At 45.0% G+C, this 18,163-nt stretch overlaps 1 protein-coding gene across 1 annotated transcript; it reads right to left on the reverse strand.

The window, feature by feature from the left end:
* Window positions 1-666: 666 nt before the first annotated feature.
* LOC308573327 (lysosomal dipeptide transporter MFSD1-like) lies at window positions 667-18,090 on the reverse strand. The gene is made up of 13 exons (XM_081170118.1): window positions 17,854-18,090; window positions 16,593-16,693; window positions 14,851-14,972; window positions 13,550-13,605; window positions 11,651-11,794; window positions 11,130-11,288; window positions 10,100-10,215; window positions 8,829-8,929; window positions 6,589-6,700; window positions 5,817-5,954; window positions 5,426-5,565; window positions 4,641-4,752; window positions 667-3,705 (listed from the first exon to the last, which is right to left on the reverse strand). Exons 1-13 carry the CDS (start codon window positions 17,876-17,878, stop codon window positions 3,592-3,594), a joined length of 1,440 nt encoding a protein of 479 aa, XP_081026244.1. The 5' UTR covers window positions 17,879-18,090; the 3' UTR covers window positions 667-3,591.
* Between the last annotated feature and the right edge of the window lie 73 nt (window positions 18,091-18,163).

Consider the following 18,163-nt stretch of genomic DNA (forward strand, 5'->3'; position numbering starts at 1 on the left):
TTAAATCACCAATACTGAGACATGTGGACTACCAAATGTCCCATTAAAATAACTCTGGTGGACATATTTATATAGTGCCATCCATCTGTACTGTACTGGGTAATTTTAAGCAAAAAGTAAATACAATTCCCTGTCCTGACAAGTTTGTAATGAAATTATGGATGAATGCATCCATTTCTTGACAGAGAATAAAATTCAAATATTGTTTGAAATAGAAAGTATCTTAATTCAGAATCAAGAGATTCAGGTGTCTGTCTGTACAATCAACACTTGTAAGGAGGGCCTTTTCTAGTTGGAAGTTGTCACACCTGTGGTTCATAGCCCAAACTCATGCTACCATTCTTCTAAATGACATTTCTCTATTCCTTCAAAACCATCCTCTCAAAAAATCCATCTCTTCTGTGAAGCATGTTTGGCACAACCTCTTCAATTCCTACTGTGCCTTAGCCCAAATACTTGCAACTGAATGAACTGCATATCATTTGTTTACCTCATCCCCATCCTTCTTCAGTTTCCCCTTTGTCAACTTTGTAAGCATCTTAGAAAAGGGACCTATCCTTTTGTATTCAGTGAAGCACCATCCAATTTGGCTATGCAAGTTATTAGAAGAGTTCCCCATGCATTGCTGTGTAAATTCACTGATGCCAGTACTATTGCAAGAAAAAGTAAACAGAATACGCGGAACTTTATTTTGTGTGTTATTGGCCAGTGAAGTGGTATTGTCATTAGCTATGCTACAGTGACTTGAAACCCTTCACTGACTAGTTTTCACCTTAACCCCTACCTCAACAACTTTGTAGCAGGTTACAGTATAAATAGTCCATTTTCTAAATATATACTCTCTATGCAAGGAGGGGAATGTTTTTCTACCTCCTTCACTTTTTAATATTGCTAACAGAATGTTTCTTTTGCAGTAAAATATGTTAAGGCTGACTCAGTCTTCAATCACTTAGGACAGAAGCGTTAACTTTATTGGATTCATTTCTGTACCATCTGTTCTGTCCTCACATTAGCTGAAGATAGTAGCTGCCTTTCAATACAATTCTCTGGTTGCCTGCAGATGGTTCCTAATTTGACCTCTCAGCAACATTAAGCAATACTCTTTTCTCCAGTACTTGAAAATGAGCAGTGTTGTCATTAAGTTAATCAACTTGTGCTAGTGATTTAATACTGGTGTGGTCACACAACTTCAAGGAAATCATTTAAGAAATATTAAAAATCTTTTAATTCCTTTCTCCTAGTGGCGTTAGCAAGCCAAAATCAGCATTCTGTTAATGTTGTTGCAGTATAGCGTAGAAATTCCTGTACATAATCACTAGGTGTAAAAAGAGATATTGTGGCAAAGGGGGAAAGACTGGAAGTTGTTCTGGGTAGAGTACTACCTTTTTAACTTGTGTTATTAATCTGACAAGCCTCCTTGAGGCTTCTAAGAATCAAAGTACTGCCCTGCTTCAGATTTTTCTGTAGCCTTCTGACCAAAAATATTACCTACACTTTTCCTATAAATTTATGTTTACATTACTAAACTCTAGTACCAAAGAAGGATAATGCTGGTAATAGCTGCCACCTTACCCATTGCTGGAGTAGGAATATTTAGTGATGTACATTATTCCTTTTGGAAGACTTGGAAGTATTTTCTCTGTAACAGTCCTGTGTTAGTAACACTGATGTGTGTGCTGGAAAGCTACATGAGCACAAAAGCCCCAACTCTTTGGACATCAGCAGAGCAAGAACTTCATAGGAGGTATGGAAAAAAATACTTTACTCCAAACACGGTATTGTTGGTGGAAGCTCTCTGCATATGGGCATTTGCAGACTGGGCAAGGCCCAAATTCATGCAATAGGTAAGACCCCCTAGGTGAAAACTTATTAAACTGAAGGCATTTGTCAAATGCAGCTTTCTAAACAATTTTTACTGCAGAGCATAAACTAACCTGTAGTATTCCATATATTGTTGAATTCTCATAAGCCCCCAGCCAGAATGGCTAGTAGTTGGGCATCATGGAAGCTGTAATCCACCAATAATCTAGACAGCCATAGATTCTACCACCCCTGGTATTATAGATATGTTATTCAAATAGCTCACAGCCAACATTATCCATGTAAAAGCCTGGGATGAAAGCCAAGAAGTTGTTTTTCCAGTACATGTTGTGTTGCTGGCTCCACACCAAGCTCTTGAATGTAAACATGGATAAGTTTTGGCAAGATTTAATAGCCTGAAGGAAGGTGCTAGCATTATCTGTTTCACAGAATCATAGAACTGTAGAGTTGGAAGGGAGCCCAAGGGTCATCTAGTCCAACTCCCAGCAATGCAAGAATGTAGGAATTTGCAGGCAGGCAACCAACTCACTGAAAACTACTCCATTGGGGATCTTGATCAATTTGGACTTATGTTTGTCAAGAATTCTAAAACCATCAAATAAGTAAAGTATTTCTTTTCATCCACTGCATGTGCATGTATGTCCTATATACTAATAGCAAGCTCACTCTCCAGTTGTCAATCTAAGCACTACAAGAGGCAGATAGTAGCAGCTTGAGGGAAATGCCCAGTAGAGTAGCCATCTTGGGATGGAATAAAGCGTTCTGGAAAAGGGCATGGCTGACTGCAACCCTAACAGTGCAGAGTTAGAACTACCACAAGGTGTAGTGATAGCCCTTTCCTCTGTAGTCTCCCTCTCTTTCAGACGCAGTATGCCTCTGAATGTCAACTGCCAGGAATGACAGGTAGAGAGAACACTCTTGTGCTCAGGTGATGCTTGTGGGCTTCCCATAAACTTCTGGTTAGTCACTGTGAGAACGGAATACAGGACTGGAGGGGCCTTTGGACAGACCTAGCAAGGGCTGCTCTCGTGGTCTTACAACCTTGAACTGGAGCAGTCGACATTGCAGTATTTTGCTGCAGCTCCTATTTGTTATTTTGGCTAATATCAAGGAATCAGTGTGCATACACACCAAGTTTTGTTTGGGGCCTCTGTCATAGAAAACGGATTAGGTCAAGACATGGGCATGAGCCAGCATGAAATAATATTGACTCCTATTCATTTCATAGCTTTTTGAGGTTCACGTTCGCCAAGAGATTGTGCTACATTTGAAGGGGATGTCCACACTACCTGCAAACATAATAACAGGATAGATACCTAGGCCTGCAGCAGAGATTCTTAGAAGACATGTTTTGAATATCCCAATGCTTAAGTGGGTCTTATATGATAAAGATGTAACTTGCAAATTTACTCACTGAATTCCCATTGATTTCAGTAGGATTTGACTTCCATTAGTGTTGCTTCTGTGCTTTTCAAACTACAACATGCAGAAAAATTCTGCCTGTACTGGAGAGCCAGGAAGTAACTGTCCTCTTGTTGAAGTATTCTTCTATGACCGCACTTAAATAGCTCCAGTGCCCAAGAGGCAGTATTACAGGCTTTCTTGGCACATGGCAGATTTGTAGAACCTCATAGTGTAAGATTTCCCTTTCGTTCCTAACATAAGCCCAACTTACATGTATACGAGGGCCTAAAAAGGGACTGTACTGTAAGTTGGACTTATGTTTAGATTCCTTAATGAAATATTAGACAGTAGCCCACAGAGGGCTTCCTAGTTGATGGATCCTTCATCTTCCACCTCACTGAGGAGTGGGGCTGTGTCTACAGGCTGCCTGGCAGGCTCCTCTGTTGATGAGCGCTTTGTTGAACGGTTCAATGTTCCACCCTAGAAAAAGAAGTCAGGAAAATGAAACTAGACATTATTTTGGGTTTTTGGAATCTCGCTGTCAGCTGGGGTGCTAGACTATGATTTTTCCAAACCCTATTTCACCACCATATAAAGCAGGAATCACATTCTATCAGGTCTGCCTGAGAAGCGTTACCTCCTGGTCATAATTACACCCTAGTGGCCTTATTCAGGGAAGTTGGTCGCAAGGACAGCAGCAGCAGCAGAGAACTGGGGAGAAGTTTTAACATATCTGCCACCACCCACAAGCCATATCAATTTTGGTTACCCCTAGCAGCAAGAGGTAAAGGCTGCAAGCTCCTCATCTCTATTTTAAATAAAGTAATTAGCAGTAATAACTGGAGTCAGGCTGGGTCTGTCTAAAGTTAAGACTCATTTGTCTAGCGACCTGCTTCCTCTCCTGCTCTACAGTTCTCTCATGAAAAAGGTGCTTTAGAACTGAAACCAACTCCCTAAAACATTTATTCCTTACTAGAAAATGCAGTAAGACAAAATCCTCCATTTCTGGATACAGTGTGGAACCTCGTGGCTTTGCATAAAGTCATTCAATGTTTTCCTAATTAGCAACAACTGAATTTTTAAAAACCAACGTGCAGTGGTATTATTTTGCTAGGATTTTGGGTTACCTGCACAACAGCATCTTTGCTGGGGGAACCTGACTTATTAGCGTATGGCATAAAGAATGAGAGAGGACCAAAAATCAAAAGAAATGGGCAGAACTTTGCTGCCACCACCAGTCTTCTTAATGGCCCAGTTTGGGGTTCTGAAATTTTAGCCAATCTTGGCTGTGCATTATGATGATTTCCTTAGGCAATCTTTGGGACAGAACTTTAAAAAGGAAAGATATTATCAGGCAGGAATGTGGAACAGAATTAGGCTTCTTTATGGCAAATGCCCCAAATACTGATCCTTACCTGCTTCTTGTCCACTATGTTGAGGCTGACAGAGGCAACAATGCAAGCAATGGTGTTTGCCAGCATGAAGACCATCATCTGTTGCCATCGCCACAATGGGATCTTTAACTCGCTGCAAGGTAAATAATAATAAAAGTACATATGGCAAACAAGACAGCCAATTGCTTGAGAACTTACATCCCCTTATGTAGTAGGGTTGCCATTTTTCAAGAAGTGAAAATCTGGAATTATTAATTTTTGGCCAAAGTTGTGGGCTGCTTTTTTTTTTCTTTTTCAAAATCTCCCCCCACCCAAAATTGAAGTTTTTTTGGAAATTTGCAAAAAATTCAACACTTCCAATGTCTGCTGCCATATGCTTGGGTTTCCCCAGACATTTTAACTGGTTTCCGAAAATTCAACCCAGATGCCATTTTTGACAGACAAGTCATGGAAATATGGCAGCCTAATCATGTAAGGTAAAGGGGACCCCTGACCATTAGGTCCAGTCGTGACCGACTCTGGGGTTGCAGTGCTCATCTCGCTTTATTGGCCGAGGGAGCCGGCATACAGCTTCCAGGTCACCTTCTGATCGGCAAATCCTAGGCTCTGTAGTTTAACCCACAGCGCCACCTGTGTCCCGCCCAATCATGTAGACATGCAAAATAATGTGATCCCATCCCCAAGCCTTGGGATCTGGGGTTCAGGAGTGAGCAACATGGGATCTGGGGTTCAGGAGTGATGGTGACAATGGTGTCATTTTCTTGACGGCACAACTGTGAGGGAGGAAGAAAAGCAACTATTCTCACCTCGACTTTGTTCCCAGAATCCGTCCCACAATCACATTAGAGAGGCCAATTCCAATCATCTGTACGGATGTTGCAAGCCCCATGGCTGTTCCCAAGGTTGCCTGGGGGACCACAAGGGGTATAGAGGGCCACATGCTAGCCTGTTAAGAGGTGATTAAAACAACAGAAACAGTGAGAAAATAGGTGATTTGAGAAGTAAGACTGTTAAACTAGGGGGAATGGATTTTTTCCAGCTTCGGCTTTTGTTTGCACCCATGTACCTAAAAGAGGGAACATGGAAACTTCCTCTAATGAGCCAGGCACTAGGTAAATGATGTCGAACCTATCCCATGTATTCTAGGGAAGCAGAAACCAGGAATGGGGAGATAACATCACATTTCTGATGACTTACGGCTGCAAAGGAGTAGGTAATGCCCAGCCAGATGGTAGAGACAAGTGGAGGAACGAACGTGAAAGCCAAGAGGGCAAAGACGGGCAAAGTCAGCACTGCGCAGCCAACGGCAAATACACCTCTCAGTCCAACATAATCCTGAAAAATGAAGAAAAAGTAATAATTCTACATACACTGCTGTAATGCTTGGCGATCTGCTTGGTTGTCTAAAATGCCATAGTTTTCTGTGTATAAGACGAGGTTTTTTTCTTATAAAATAATGTCAGAAATGGGATTGGTTGCTGCCGTGAGCAGGAGATTTTTAGTGGCGATTTGGCAGGTGATTAGTGGCTGCAGCAAATGCTGCTGTCGTTTGGCGACTGATGTTGGCAAGCAGGCAGATGATTGGCGGAATTGGTGACGCGTGCGATACCAATTGTCGATCTAGGCAAACCAGCCCCCCAAAACTCAACAACTGTGGGCAAGCCTCCCCCCTTTTCTTAATTTTGTGTCCCCCCAAATAGGGGGCGTCTTATACACGGGGGGATCTTATACACGGAAAAATACAGTGCATTGTAAGGCTTTTTAAAAATATATATAAAAGCAATCCAATCTATGATTTCATCTAACTTGCGGTCAGGTTCCAAAACCCAGCCCTCCTCGTTTCGATTTGCAAAATCCTGCTACTCCAGTGGAATAGCTGAATGTGCAGCTCTTGCCCTGCAGAAACCATGTCAAGGAATTCCAACCCCCGCCCAAGTGTTACACCAAAGCCAGTGACACAAGTACTTACGATCAGTATGCCGACTGCCGCTGAGAGAACAAGGGAGCTGTCGTAAACTGCCCCAGCAATGTAAGCAGCTGCCTGTTGGGTATAGCCAGGATACTTATCTTGGATAAACTTGCTGGAAAGGGTTGCAGGAGAGAGAACCCCATTAAGATTCTAGATCACATGACAGAAAGGTTTCCTTTTTATCCATATGGAAACAATTGAGCTCTTCTGCCTTGCTTTTTTCCAAGGGCCTCTGCAGACAAATAGCCACATCTGCACCATTTATTTTAAGTACTGTTTAACAGTCATGGCTTCCCCCAGGGAATCCTGCAGCTTCCTAAGGGTTCTGAGAGCTATCAGGAGACCATCATTTCCTTATAAAGCTACAATTCCTAGAGCTCCCTGAGAATAAAAACAACGTTGTTTGATAAACTGGCCTTCTGCCCAGGGCTGATCAGAGCTATGGTACAACAGCATCTAGAGGCCATCACATTGGCTACCCCTGCCGTAGACCATGCCTGTGACCAGAGTCTTTAAATCCCTAGCAAAACTCCTGTTCGGCTTTGCACTTCCCTAACATAGTGGTGCTATCAGGGCAGGACTTTTGAGGCAGACGTCAAAAGAATGAGGTGGAAGCCCCCCAAAACACAGCATGGCTAGCTTGCCACATTTCATAGGAAGTGGCGTAATACACATGACCATCTAAAGACAACAGCCCCCCTTAAAAAAAAAAGACCCATTAAGTCCAGAGTCTAAAATTGTCTCGCTGTACCAATGGCTTAACGTCACATCTCAACCCCTCCAATCAATACACGTTTTGCTGATGTAGAAGAGCCGTGCAGGAAATCTGCCAAGGTCACAGCATTTTAAGGTGGAATCAGAAAGGATGAGATCTCCCAAGACAAGGAAAAGGAGCCCCAGCCTGAGGAAGCTGCAATACGAGCCAAGAGCTGCCATGTAGGGCACTTTGAAGACCAAGCACAGCCCAAGAAGCTGGCTGGGTGCCAGGGGCTTTTTGGCTGCAGCCACTCAGGATGTATTGAAAGCAGGACTTTTTCCAGAATTAATGACTTCTGAAAGCTCTGCAAAGGTATCAGGCCTTTGGTATCTACCCTCCCGCTTGAGGAAGAGGAGTTGCTGCTGCTGCTGCTGCTGCTGCTGTTATTATTAGGATTTATCTCCCATCCTTGAAGAACTTTCCCAAAGCAGCTTACCTGACATAGTAATGAGATGAGGTGTGTCTGTCTCCCTCATTATTGGCTTAGCAAGAATTTTAAAACATTCCTGTTTACCCAGACATTGGATGGCTACAATGCACTGTTCCTGAGGTCACTGGCTGAGAGAATGCATTTAATGTTTTAGAATGTTTTATCTGTTTTAGAATGCTTTTTTAAAAAAATATATGTATATGGTTTTTACTATACAGTGGTACCTCGGGTTACATACGCTTCAGGTTACAGACTCCGCTAACCCAGAAATATTACCTCAGGTTAAGAACTTTGCTTCAGGATGAGAACAGAAATCGGGCTCCGGCGGCGTGGCAGCAGCGGGAGGCCCCATTAGCTAAAGTGGTGCTTCAGGTTAAGAACAGTTTCAGGTTGAGCTGGAATGAATTAAGTACGTAACCAGAGGTACCACTGTATTTTGAAATCAGAGATGCTTCATAAGACATTGAAAGACAGTCTTCTGATAATCATCTCATGCAACAGAAGCAAAAAGCCAGACCTTCATCTACCCTGGTTCCAAGCCATAAAGTACTTTGAAGCAGGGATGGGGAACCATGCAAACCTCCAGATGTTGGACTCCCAACTGGCACCAGCAGCATGGCCAGTGATACAGGAGTTGTAGCTGGCAACACTTGGCCACAGGCTCTTCATCCCTGCTTTGAAGGTGTGTACCAGTACTTTGAACTGGGCCCAGAAATGGACCAGCAGCCAGTGCAGCCATTAAATCACAGTTCATCCTACAAGTTTTAAGTCCAACGGGAATGGTATTGATTTGCCAACAGGGAATACTTTGGAAACTAGTAATCCTGAACCCTTCTAGGCCTAGTTTGTTCTAGGACCACATAAGAGAACCAGATTGGCAAGGCAGAGCTAGACAAAACTAATGTAGTAGAGGGGACTCTGCTGCCCAGTCCGTATGAGTTTGGGCCATTCTGCCCACTTCTCACTCACTTATTAACATTCATACTTCTTCCAGCTTCAACCAAACCTCAGCATTGGGACGAGTCACTAAAACCACCACAGTAAACCGTTTACCTGGCATCCGCCACGAAAGGAAAGATCCCGTTGTAGAAAAACATGATGGTCAGGACCAGGAGCCAATAGCGAAGTGGTAGGTGTCGGACATCCTGAACCCGCTGCCAATTAGAGAAAAATAAAATGCACATCATAGAATCACAGAGTTGGAGGGTCTTTTTCAACTATCTGGTTCACCTCGCTGCTCCATGCAGGAGATCCAGATATAAAGCATCTCAAGCAGATGACTGTCCAGGCTACGTCTCCCAAGTCATTGGTTCAGTTGTCAGTCTGCTCCTAAGAGATTTCCTGTAACTTACGCAAATGGCACCATGTCCTCATCCAAAACTCTGAAGGTTAAAAGCTCCAGGGCAGGGATGAGGAATCTGTGGCCCTTCAGGTGTCCCTGGACTACAATTCCCATCATTCCTCACCACTGGTCATGCCAGCTCTGGCTGATGGGAGGTGAAGTCCAACATTACCTAAAGGGCCTCAGGTTTTCCATCCCTGCTCTAGGGCTGAATTTTCACCACTACTACCTAAGGAAAGAGGATCACCACACAGATTATTATTATACCTTTTTAGTCAGGAAGGATAAGAACGGAAATATTCTGTGACAACACTAGCTCAGGGACAGAGCAGGTATCATATCATAGACTCTGTTTCCCAGTTTCCTTTATTTTAAAAAATCAATTATGTAAAACTTGGGATGTAGTGAAAAATATGTATTTTGGGGCCGTAAGCTGTGGATTACTTAGCCTGTGCATAAATCCAGCACTAAGCCTAGTGCAGCATTGAGGTTTCATTCAAATCTGGCTCTGGCAGTTCATGCCAGTATCTTTACAGCCTGTGTTAGGGGCTCCCTACATTGAATGTAGTGGGGAAAGAGACCTTTCCTGTTCTTCCAGTAATAAACCAACAGTGCATGAAGCTGCAGAGCAAAAAAGGGTCCCCACAAACAAGATTACATCATGCCATGGCAATGAGAACCAAAACTCCAGGTCACTGTTGACTCAAATCAGGGTCCAAATTCGTGGTGCTGTCCTAGATGGGCCAAACAGCTGCCAGTCAAACATACTTGATGGGCAAAAAGCTTTCAGGGTAACAGGCACACCACCCCCTCTTTGCAGAGAAAGAAAATTGGGGAGCTACAGCTTGGAGACTTTTGCTAAAAGGCACTTGCTCCCTCTCCTGGCTGCCAGTGATAAATGAGGCTCTTGGCCTTTGCACACAAAGCTCACAACGGAAAAACAAGCATGTATGTGGCTCAGTGCAACTTCTGCCTCACGTACCACTTTCTTGGACTCTTGCTGGATAACTCCATCCAATCCGAGCTGCTTCATGCCCACCTTGTCCAGCACACTGACGACAACAGCAGAAAGAAAGCCCAGGACACATAAGAAAGTCCCTGCAGGCAGAGAAGAACGAATGGTAGGTGGAACTGTGATCACTGGAATACTCGTGTTAGACAAGAACGTGGTTTGGGTTCATTTGGGGACAGGAAGCCCAGCTAATTGGAAAAAAAAAATACTAGAGAGGTGAAACTGGCAAGGGTCTTCTCCCACTGCAACACACACACACACACACATATTTTAGTCAGTTAGGGTCATCTTTGCAGGATGACCACCCCTACTAGCACCAAAGCACAATTCCTACTTGGAAGTGCATTAAGAGTTGCATTGTTCATCACCACTGATGCCATAGGGCACTACTGTATGTAGCTGCCTGCACACTCATGCAGCCACATTCCAGACAGCATTTCACATTGCAACGGGCCTAATAACCAAGTCAAGAATCATATTGTACAAGCACTGCTACTTCCTATTGGCGAAAATATGGTATTTTGGACACAGAAGTGCTTGCTTGAGGGATGACACAGTGTATTCGCTGCAATATAAACTGGCCTTCTTGAAAGGCTCCATTTCAGGAATGGGAAATTTAAGGCCCGGGGGGGGGGGCAACACAGCATCCCAGGCCTCTCTATAAAGCCCCTGGGACTCTCCCCAGACCGCACACTCTCTCTAGTCACATCTCTCACCAGCCCTGCTTGAGTTTGTTTGTTTTCGTCTGGCTGGAACATTCCCTGGGACTCTGATAATGCTTCTTGTTTTGCCAGGGTGGAGCATAGAGCAGAGAGAGTGCGAGTATATGTAGAAAACGGCCTACTGTACAAAGGGGAAATTCATGTTCGCTGTTCTGACCACTTTTGCCTCTGACCACATGGACCACTGGTATGTGGGCCGTAGAAAGTTGTCCAGAATGGAATGTGAACCCTCAGGTTCTCAGGCCCCTACTGTAGAGGCAAGCTGACATGAAACTCACCTCCCCAGAGAGTCCACTGGATGCCAAAGTGACTTTCAAACTGCTGGGTGAAGAAGAAGTTGAGGACACTTCCGAGCCGGGAAAAGGAGAGTGTTAGCCCAAACGCCAGAGCCAACTCCTTCCCCTTGAACCAGAAGGCTGTGATACGATTCTGCACAACTCAAATAGCAGAGAAGACAGCAGTGTTATTAAGTGATTTCATGAAAAAGATAGATGCTGAAAATGGAGAAGAGTTGATAACAAAACCTATAGCCCATATTTTCATAAAATACTCAAGGTAGTGAACAGAACAGTCACAAACAAACAATAAAAAACAAAAAAGCTAAATGTGAAACCATGTGAACACTAGAAGGGAAAAGACCAGAAATGGAAACCAGAGCATCTCCAATCAGCAGTACAGACATTTATCCATGTAAAACACATATGACTTTGGATTCCCCAAGGCAATGCACAGCAATTAAAATCTACAAAATTAAGCCACCCCTGTCTTAACTGAAAAAAAGATTTCTTTCTCTCCTTACTTGTCAGTGACCCGTTTCCAGAGCCGAAAAGCAACCTGCCCGTCAGCATCAGCGGCAAGAGGTACGGAGTTCCTCTGAAGTGAGAGCCCAGGGCAAATATGGATGATCCCAGGACAGTGAGGAAAGAGAAGAGAAATACACCAACTAGGGAAGAAGAAGATGGAAGAAGTTCATTAAATCAACGCAAATGGGCTTTTAACAACTATGCAAACTGGAGAAGTAAGAGGAGGCCAGTTCTTGGATCCAGGTCTATGACTATTTCGATAAGACTTGAGCACGCAATGCCTGTCTATTAATTGGAATGGCATCCAACAGGGAAACATTACTGGCCCATTTTGCATGTCTCTGGTTTGCTGCTAACGGGCACATCTCAGTGAACACTCTTCCTGAAATATTGTGTAATCCAAACAAGTGGCAGCTTGTGCCCATTGCAAATGGCAGGGCATAAGGCAGTAGGCCAATGGTATGTGAAGCCAGAGCAAAGTGGAGACAGAGCCAATGACAGGTAATTGCAGCTCTGTCCCCATCCTCCTCCCCACTGAATTCCACAAGGGCAACACTGAGACTAAGGAGGATGAAGTTGACAACCAGTGCTACCTGCTGGGGTGGTTGTAAGAAAGAACGTAAGACAGGTGAGGGGTGAGCTGAGGGCAGACTGAGTTGGCTGGTCACTGCCCCATTCGCTCTAATGGACTAGCCTCCACTAATCCAAACTCCAGATGTGTTGAGCTGGGAAACAGCACACCTGGAGAACCGCTAGCAGAGGAAATCCCACATTGGCAGAAATACACTCTGCCAGCTTCAGTGTCTTCTGAACTGGGGTTTGGACACAGGGGCTTTTAATAATGATAATTTATTATTCGTACCCCACCCATCTGGCTGGGTTAACCCAACTACTCTGGGTGGCTCCCTACAGAATATTAAAAAACGATAAAAACTTCTCTAAACAGGGCTGCCTTCAGATGTCTTCTAAAAGTCAGATAGTTGTTTATTTCCTAGACATCTAATGCAAGGGCGTTCCACGGGGCGGGTGCCACTACTGAGAAGGCCCTCTGCCTGGTTCCCTGTAACCTCACTTCCCGCAGTGAGGGAACTGCCAGAAGGCCCTTGGAACTGGACCTCAGTGTCTGGGCTGAACGATGGAGGTGGAGACGTTCCTTCAGGTATACTGGTAAGCTGGTGTATCACCAGTGGGCACTTTCCCACAGTTTGGGTTGTTCTGTTAAATGCTGGCATCGACCATAAACTGTGTACAGTGGTGCCCCGCAAGACGAATGCCTCGCAAGACGGAAAACTCACTAGACGAAAGAGTTTTCCGTTTTGGAGGTGCTTCGCAAAACAAATTTCCTATGGGCTTGCTTCGCAAGACGACAATGTTTTGCGAGTTCCTGCTGGTTTTTTTCCTTCCCCCCTTTTTCTAAGCCGCTTATCAGCTGATCCGATCAGCAGATAAGACGCTAAAAGCCGCTAATAGCGCTAATCTGCGAATCCTTCAATGGGCTTGCTTCGCAAGACGAAAAAACCGCTAGACGAAGAGAATCACAGAACGGATTCTTTTCGTCTTGTGAGGCACCACTGTACAGATATATTCCAATTCACACAGGTTTATTCCAATGTACACAACACCTTTCTAAAACAGCTTCATAGGTTTCCAGTTTGTTTCCGGGCCCAATTCAAAGTGCTCATATTAGTGTTTAAAGCCCTAAATGACTTAGGCGGCCAAGTATACTGAGTGCCACATAACAAACAGTCCCTTTTTGCATCCTTGCCAACTGCGTCACAGAAAACAAATGGAAAACAAAGGAGCGCACAGAATGGATTCACCAGATGACCTCTGAAAGCAAGAAGTCAAGTGGGGAGGGCGAACAATCATCCATAGTTCAACGCCTCAGAACTTACAGCGATTTCCCAGTTTGTCAATTAAAAAGCCAGCCATGATCACCACCAGTGCATTGCTATGGGAAACAAAAGAAAAAAAGAGTTATTGGTTTTTTAAAAAAATGAATAAATGTGTTTGCTTCTACTTATTTCCTGTTTCTGTGTTAGAAGAGCCCTGCTGGAGCAGACCAAAGGCCCATCTAGTCTAACATCCAGCTCCCACAGTAACCAACCACATGCCCTATGCAAAGCCCAAGAACAGGACTTGAGTACATATCACCCTCTGCACCTGGTACTCAGATGCATACCAGCCCAGATTAAAGCTCAGTTGTTAGAGCATAAGACTCTTGATTTCAGGGTGGTGGGTTCGAGCTTCACGTTGGGCAAAAAGATTCCTGCATTACAGGGGACTGGACTTGATGATCCTTGTGGTCCCTTCCAGCTCTACAATTCTACGACAGGAGAACACCGCACCCTCTGCACTTGTGAGTCCCAGTACCTGGTACTCAGATACATGCTGCCTCTGACAGGAGAACTCAGTCAACATTGTTAGCAGCCACTGACAGCCTTTCCCATATACATCCCCACATATACATAGATATACTTAAAAGATAAATATAAATGGAGGGGATGTTTGCTCAGTGAAGTACCGTATTTTTCGCCCCATAGGGCGCACCAGCCCATAGGGTGCACCTAGCTTTTTTTTGGGGGGGGGGGAATAAAGAAAAAAAATATTCCCCCCCCCAGGTGTGGGGCTGGGGTGGGGGAAGCCCGAGCTTCCCCCGACCCCAGCCCTCAGAACAGGCTGCTATCCGCAAGCCGTGGGAGAGCTGCGCGAAGTCGCGCAGCTCTCCCACGGCTTGCGGATAGATTCCTGAAGCCTGGAGAGCGAGAGGGGTCGGTGCGCACTGACCCCTCTCGCTCTCCAGGCTTCAGCAAAAGCCTGCATTCGCCCCATAGGACGCACACACATTTCCCCTTCATTTTTGGAGGGGAAAAAGTGCGTCCTATAGGGCGAAAAATATGGTACCCCTCTACACTCTGCCAAACCTTGCTGCAGTTGCATTTAACGGAGGGGAGAGCTTCATTGAGTTATTGGCCAAATGGCACTGTGAAGAATACACGCATGCGTGCGCGCGCACACACGCACACACACAGAGTTAAACAGCTCGCATGGGCCACCTGCCCCCCCCCGCTACTTTCTCACTTGCCTATCTGCCATTTGTCACGCTGGAGTTGGCCTATCGGTAGCCCCTGAAACTGCAGCATGCCGATAGCCTTACTTTTTAATGTATATAGGAAGATACAGAAGAATGACTTACGTCCAGGCATAGATAGCATACAGAAGATTGTACTCTTCAGGCGTCATTCCCAGGCCTTCCACACAGTCAGTTCCATTATGCCCTGTGCCGTTGTGGTGCGTGTCATTGGGACAGGTTAGATTCTATATAACAAGTCAGAGTAAAAGGAAATGAGTTCCAGAAATAAACAAGGGGTTGAGTAGGGGGACATCTGGATTCAGCTATTCCAAGACACCCAGTTGCTTGCTTTGCCTTAGGTGGCTAATGCTCTTTATCGATTTCCTAAGATTATTTCATGTAGCAAACTGTTAGGACTCTTGGGAATTATAGGTAGAGAGTAGGAACTGGTTGGCCCTCATACAAAAGGAGGAAAATGGTTTTAAATGGTTGGAGAAGACATACTTTTAGGACAGGCCAGTCCCACAGCTCAGCAACCGATCAGTGCTCTGCATGCAAAAGATTCCAGGTCTATCTCTACTTAAAGGATCTTACCTGACAGAGTTGGAGAGCTGAGAGAGACCTTCACCTTGTATCTTGTTCTCCTCCCAACACTAAACCAGTGTTCTGTAACCACTGGGCACATTCAGTCCTTATTGGGAAGCTTTGAGGAGTTCTGCAAACCTTCATTGTCTCCCTGAAGCCTGCCAATACCTCTCCTTTAAATGGTACCACTTTGGCCACTCACAGAACTGAGTTTTCCATTAGTACACATAATGATAAACTTATCCTCAGTCATGAATCCTTCTAATCCAGGGATGAGACACCTCATGTAGCTGGACTACAATTCCCACAATCATCCCTGACCATTGCTCATGCTGGCTGAGGCTGATGAGGGTTGGTGTCCAACATCTGGGAGGTCATGTGTTCCCCTCCCCTGATGTCTAAAGTACTCCAACTGAAGATGAATTCCAGGTATGTTGCATTTTGGACAAAGATGTACAAATCTAGTCTGTAGAAACTGTGACGGCATTTAAACTATCAGTTTTGCTTGAGTCCTGGAGGCAACAAAAATAATTCCAACATACAGTGGTACCTCTAGATACGAATGGGATCCGTTCCAGAGCCCCGTTCGCATCTAGAGGTAAATGTATCTAGCAACAGCACATCTGCGCACGCGCGCATCGCTTTTTGCCGCTTCTGCGCATGACGTCATTTTGAGCGTCTGCGCATGCGGCGAAACCCAGAAGTAACACGCTCCGTTACTTCCGGGTTGCCGCAGAGCGCAACTTGAATGCTCTCAACTCAAAGCGCATTTAACCCGAGGTATGACTGTATATAACCTATCCATTCTTAAGGAAATCAGCCCTGAGTGCTCACTGGAAAGACAGATCATGAAGTTGAGGCTCCAATACTTTGGCCACCTCATGAGAAGAGAAGACTCCCTGGAAAAGACCCTGATGTTGGGAAAGATGGAGGGCACAAGGAGAAGGGGACGACAGAGGACGAGATGGTTGGACAGTGTTCTCGAAGCTACAAACATGAGCCTGACCAAACTGCGGGAGGCGGTGGAAAACAGGAGTGCCTGGCGTGCTCTGGTCCATGGGGTCACGAAGTCGGACACGACTAAAGGACTAAACAACAACAACATGACTGTATATGCTCTTCAGCTGTAGAAACAGCTCTCTTCTTTGACCTGGTCAGCTTGAAAAGACTTGGGCTCAGAGACATTTTGTATTTATACCCACCAACCCATTTTGTCTCAAGACTGCAGTCAATATGACCTTTTACAGAATACTGTTGCTCATTCCCACCTAAGCACTTACCCCTTGAAACTGCTCTTGCAAAACACTGGGGATATCAAAGCAGAAGTAAGAGCCAAAGGTCAGGAGGCAATTGAAGAAAAGCACAAGGAATCTGTAGTAAGCTGCAGACAAAAATGAACATAAGGCAAAAGTTGCAAAACTAAGGGAGGGGGAAAGTCTCACAGATGGCAATTTTACCCATGATTGTGTTTCACAATTACAATGTGCAATGAAACAATTGATACTAAGGCAGTTGTGCCCCACTTGGAAATTGTGGGCTGTAGCTGATGTTAGTTCTACTCAAGAGTAGACTTCTTGAAATTAATAGCCATGGCTAACTTAGGTACATTAATTCCAAAGGGAAACCCAGCCAGATGGGCTGGGTATAAATAATAAATTATTATTATTATTATAAAGGGTCTACTCTTAAGTAAAACTAAGCTGGATACAACACAGTTTTTGCTTGCTAACATAATTATGGGAGCACTTACATCACCACCCTGAAAGCAGCTAATATGTTCGCATCAAATATTGCAGTGTATTTCAATGGGACCCTACTTTCATGTGGTTCCCTGGCAGAGAAAAGAGGTGGGGCAGGAATCACAGAAAGGAACTTCACACTGACCATTGCAAAGCTTATAATTTGAATGTGCATGCAGGGGAGCATTTGCTGCAGGTTTATTTTGTATTTTCTTGGAAGTTTCTATATACATGTTCCTAGGTTTTAATATTTGACAGGACATCGAGTTAAGAAGCAGAATATAAATCTTCATGTAAATACGATATTGGGCTCAAGCTGGGACCACAAAAACAGACTCAGTGGAGCAAGAGAGAAGCAAGGACTCCCTAAAGGCAAAGGCAAAACACAGAAACACAACCCCTCTAAAATGACCGTCAGGCGATATTCAGTGGGGGAAGGGGGAGGAAATCTGCCCACCACGCCGCTCAACCCGTAAGAAATTCAGTGTAGAGGCAAGGAGGAAGGCTTAAGCAGGGCTTGAGTACAAGACATCATTTTTAGTGCCCGGAGAGGTGTGTAAAAAAAATAAGGGCCTCCAGGCAAGCGATCAAGAGGTCGATTCTGAGCTTGGGCAGTGAACCTCTGAGCATGTGCAAAGAGCCTCGCACGCGCGCTCTTCAGTTCTCTATTAACGGGAGGAAGGACCGTGATGTCCTCTTTCTCTTATTGGTAATTAAGCAAAAGAAGAGCGTGGAGGGAAGGAAACGCATAGTCTGTCACGTGCCCTAACGACGGTCACGTGACAGGCGCTGCTCGCCTCACCTTTCTCGGCTGCCGCCTCCGCCATGGCTTTTTTCAGATCTGGCGTCTGCTGCTTCCTCCGCAAGTTTCAGCTCACCGCGACGAACCAGAGTCTCCGCCCCTCTTCGCTCGGGCCACGCCCCTCCGCTCGGGCCAGACACCGGCCGGCACTGCCTGGCACTCAGACTCCGCCCACCGCCGCTCGCTTTTCTGCCTTTGTCTCGCCAGCCCAGCCCATGTCTCCTCTTGAGTGACAACCCGCCCTCCAGCTCCGCCTACTGCTGCCGAAGCTGGGCTGGCGCTCACCGCCCAGCTTGGCGACGACGCCAAC

Source organism: Podarcis bocagei, assembly GCF_964188305.1.
Source record: "Podarcis bocagei genome assembly, chromosome: 14".
Taxonomy (NCBI): domain Eukaryota; kingdom Metazoa; phylum Chordata; class Lepidosauria; order Squamata; family Lacertidae; genus Podarcis; species Podarcis bocagei.